The 4,070-nt window shown below is 57.5% G+C and overlaps 2 protein-coding genes across 2 annotated transcripts; one reads left to right on the plus strand and one right to left on the minus strand.

Annotated features, from left to right (window-relative positions):
• Positions 1-11: 11 nt before the first annotated feature.
• Positions 12-940, plus strand: CCM_09682 (Adenosine nucleosidase; the record flags this gene model as incomplete). Its single annotated transcript, XM_006671550.1, has 2 exons — positions 12-514; positions 595-940. The coding sequence occupies 2 exons, from the start codon at positions 12-14 to the stop codon at positions 938-940; spliced, it is 849 nt and encodes a 282-aa protein (XP_006671613.1).
• A 285-nt stretch (positions 941-1,225) lies between these two features.
• Positions 1,226-2,298, minus strand: CCM_05918 (Mitochondrial substrate carrier; the record flags this gene model as incomplete). The annotated part of the gene is made up of 3 exons (XM_006671062.1): positions 1,226-2,108; positions 2,167-2,219; positions 2,272-2,298. The coding sequence occupies 3 exons, from the start codon at positions 2,296-2,298 to the stop codon at positions 1,226-1,228; spliced, it is 963 nt and encodes a 320-aa protein (XP_006671125.1).
• Between the last annotated feature and the right edge of the window lie 1,772 nt (positions 2,299-4,070).

Consider the following 4,070-nt stretch of genomic DNA (forward strand, 5'->3'; position numbering starts at 1 on the left):
CGGTGGCCGCCATGGCCGCGGCGCTGCGCGCGCAGCCGCCGGCCACGGCGTGGCTCGTCGCCACGGGCTCCCTGACCAATGTCGGCGCGCTCTTCCGCGCGCACCCGGATCTCGCGGCGCACATCAAGGGCCTGAGCCTGATGGGCGGCTCGCTCGGGGACAACTTCTCCGGCGCCCCGCTCGGCACCGTCGCCGGCCGCCCGCGCATCGGCAACGTCACCCCGTTTGCCGAGTTCAACATCGTCATCGACCCCGAGGCCGCCGCCGAGGTCTTTGGCAATCCCGTCCTCGCCCCCAAGACGACCGTCGTCCCGCTCGACCTGAGCCACCAGGTGCCGGCGACGGCTGCGGTGAGGGAGATGCTGCTGCGCGGCCGCGCAGCAGGCGCCAAGACGGCGGCTGGCGGCGAAGGGACGCAGGGCAAGACGGCGGCTGGCGGCGAAGGGACGCAGGGCAAGACGACGCTGCGCACCATGCTCGTCGAGCTCCTGTACTTCTTCTCCAAAACATATGCGTGAGTGCGAACACGACAGATTCCCGCGGTTTCTTTATTGTTCTGGGAGGGGGTATACTGACGCGTTTGTGAAACAACAGCGAAGTCTTTGGCATCACGCAAGGCCCGCCGCTGCACGACCCGCTCGCCGTCGCCGCTGTGCTCGCTGGCACGCCCGACGAGATACCCTTTTACGACTGGGACGCGGAGCGCAGCGCGGCGCCGCGGTACGACGAGCGCTTCGACGTGGCCGTCGTGACGGCTGGCGTGTTTGAGGACGCCCGGGACGGCAGGGCCGAGACGGGCCGCACCGTCGGCACGCTACTGCCGCGCGGACAGCCGGGTGTGCGCATACCGCGCTCGCTCGACGTGGCCAAATTTTGGGACGTCATCGAGGACTGCGTGGAGCGCGCGGATGCGGTCAACGCCGCCAACGGGAGGACGTGATTTGTGCGTTGACCGAGAGAAAGTAGAGCGCCAGGGTAACCCACCATGATGAAAGTACATATCGAGCATATAGAGAGGTAGAAGGAAGAAGTAAAAAAAAGAAGGTATTATTGCCCAAAACGCCGGAATATATCGTGTGTGGTGTCGCTCCTGTTTATCCAGCCTAACCGTACTCCTATTAAAACCCAAGTCTAAAGAAACAAGTCGCAGCCTCCCTCAGGAATAAGTGCGCGGAAGAATCGAAATACTATATGCCCAGGTATTGAATCGTTCAGGTGCTCCAGTCTATAGGAATGCATTTCGCTGTCGCTCCTCAGACTCTATCATGAAATGCAGGGCTCGCTCGTAGGTCCAGACAGTAACGGCACTGCCGGGCGCCGCCTTGATGAGGCTGATGGGGAGTCCCTTGTACAGGCCGCGGAAGCCCTCGCGCGCGATAATCGTGCGCAGCGCGCCGAGCGTCGTTTTGTATTCGGGGATGTCGCCGTAGACGTAGCGCGTCCTGGTAGGACCCTGGACCTGGATACGCTTGCGGACCAGGTCCAGCGGAAACACGGCCGTCTTGGCAATGACGCTGCCGGCGATGCCGGCCGTGGCATCGCCGGTGCCCCACGGCAGCTGCCTGTCGGCCATGCGCGCCTTGAGCCCCTCGTACGTGACGAAGAAGATGCCCATGTACGGCACGATCTGGGCGAGCGTGGGCGCGATGCCGCGAAAGAAGCCGCGCGGCCCCTCATCTTGGTAGATGGACACGACGGCGCCGACGAGCCCGCGGTAGACCTTGTGGGTGCCCTGGGCGGCGAAGCGCGTGCGCAGCAGGTCGAGCGGGTACGTCATGGCCGTGGCGCCGGCGCCGGCCGTGGCGCCAGCGAGGAAGCTCTCGGCGGCGTCGGGTAGCTTGACGGGCAGGCGCGTCTGCAGGAAGAGCGTGACGGAGCGGTAGGCTGTGAATTGCGAGGCGGCGTAGCAGACGTAGAGGAGCTCGGCGGGCACGTTGCCCTTCCAGAACGCGGTGACGCCCTCGTGGCGGAGGATGTGGCGGAGGGTGGCATAGGTGCCTTGGTATGTGCGGTCGGCGGGGGCGGGAGCGGTGCTGCGTTTCGGTTGGAATTGTCGTGGTTGGAGCTGGAGGCGGATCTTGAGGACGTCGAGCGGCGCAATAACGAATCTAGGGGGTCAGGTTGGACGTGTGCGATTGACAGTGCGGTGTGAGGTTGGCGGCGTACCTGGAGACGAGACCGGCTATCGCGCCAGCGGATATGACCTGAATCTGTGTGCCCTAGAGGTAACAGTCAGTGTAGCTCCGGCGAGGCGGTCGGCGTTGGGCATACCTCATCTTTTAATCGTGCAGATGGCATCAATGTGCAACCGCGACGGCCCTAGAGGGCTGCGGCACTGGCGGGGAATAGATACTCTGACCAAGTTGGCGTCTCCTTATCTGGCGCCCTGTTCAGTCTGCTATGCGCAGCGAGGAACGATTGCTAGTAGGACGCTGTTATGAACTGTGACATGAAGGACCGCCGTTTGAGGATGAGATTATGGAAACTGGTACCGCAGAAAAAAACACAATGTTGGGGGAACAAAGAAGGAGTGGAGCCGAGTCGGCGGAGCAGAGCCGATCAAGCACCTATTTATATTCGTGCATATATGAGGAATGCAAGAATGAAAAGGCCTTGTGATGATTCACGACCGTCTGGAACAATATTATTGTGTCAGACATTTGCGTTTGCCATTCCGCCCTTGAGAAACACTCTAACCAGCTTTACGATGCTGGTCTGCGGCGCCACTTCCAGCATTAGGTAGATGGGCTGCCCTGCTCCAAAATGTCCTAGTATGCTCCGCTAGGCGCAATTCCAGTACTGGGAGTTGGCATAACTATTGTTGTGCCATTTCTGAGTGTATAACTCAATGACGACGGGATTGACGGCGTGGGGAGCCGGGAGCCTACACGATGTATAGGGCGAACGCGGAGTTAGTAATAAAGCAGCAACGAATAAGAGCAAATGCACGTTGCTATTAAGTGTCGAAATTGTAACTAAACCTGCCATGGAGTTCTGAAGCAGCATCCGGATTGCAGTGGCAGCGCCGGTGTGGAGCACCGGAGGTGACCGGCCGGGTTCATAGCGAGGTCCGGTGAATAGGATGTGGGGAGGCAGCTGATTAAAATCTGGAGGTGAAGAAAGACCCGTTGAACACCTCGTTTCAAGCGTGATTGGTGCTGACGGCCGTTTGGAAGCCTAGAATAAGCCCGCTGCGAAATAATGCGCTGACACGAGGCTGATGCAGGGGCTTTTATTGGTGAGATTTTCGGCCCGCGATTTTTGTTTCTGTCCGTGCATTATTCTCTGGTTCTTTGTTTATTCGGATGGACAAGCAAATTAGGTAGGTACTAGTATGCGCAGTTTCCGAGCCCCTGGGTTTGGTGTGGTGCACCGTGCTGTTTGTGCCACGCTCTACCGTACCTATCTTTGTACCTATAGTGGGGGGACAAAAGTCGCGTCTTTTTCTAGGGAATAAGTCGCGTAACACGTAACTATAATAACAATCCTCCCTCTGTTAGGATCGCTATCCCAAGCAGGTAACAGTTGAACGATCACGGGCACGGGTGCCTATAGAGGTGCTCTATAGGAACAATGGTGCAATATGATGATTCTTGATTGACAAAATAAACTAGAGAAGGAGAGGCTAAAGCTAAATACAGAAGGTAGCAGTGCCTTAGGCACTGCCCGGAAATTACAGGAACAAACATTGCCTTGCGGGTGGCAGCAATCAATTGCTATCGCGGGTAGCTATCTTGCTTGTTCGCAGGAGGCTACGGCGCCTCCCATAGCGGTCTTAGTACTTTATCAGCACTAAGTTCTCCGCTATAGCGTACCCCGTGTTAGGGGCTATAGACGCTAAGAGATTCTATGCACCGTTGCATAGCATAATTGTTGCACACATATTGCATATCACAACCAGGCGCCATACATAGCTACGCATAGTATAATTCAACCGCTATACACCTTATCGTATAGCATAACTTACCAAACACCTACTATACTTAGCTAACTACGTCTACTATAGTGCCTACTAGTGTAATACTATAGGGTAAGCTTCTCTGACTTGGTGAAAATCGGCCAAGCTACAG

The sequence above is a fragment of the Cordyceps militaris genome (genome assembly GCF_000225605.1).
Source record: "Cordyceps militaris CM01 unplaced genomic scaffold CCM_S00004, whole genome shotgun sequence".
Taxonomy (NCBI): Eukaryota; Fungi; Ascomycota; class Sordariomycetes; order Hypocreales; family Cordycipitaceae; genus Cordyceps; species Cordyceps militaris.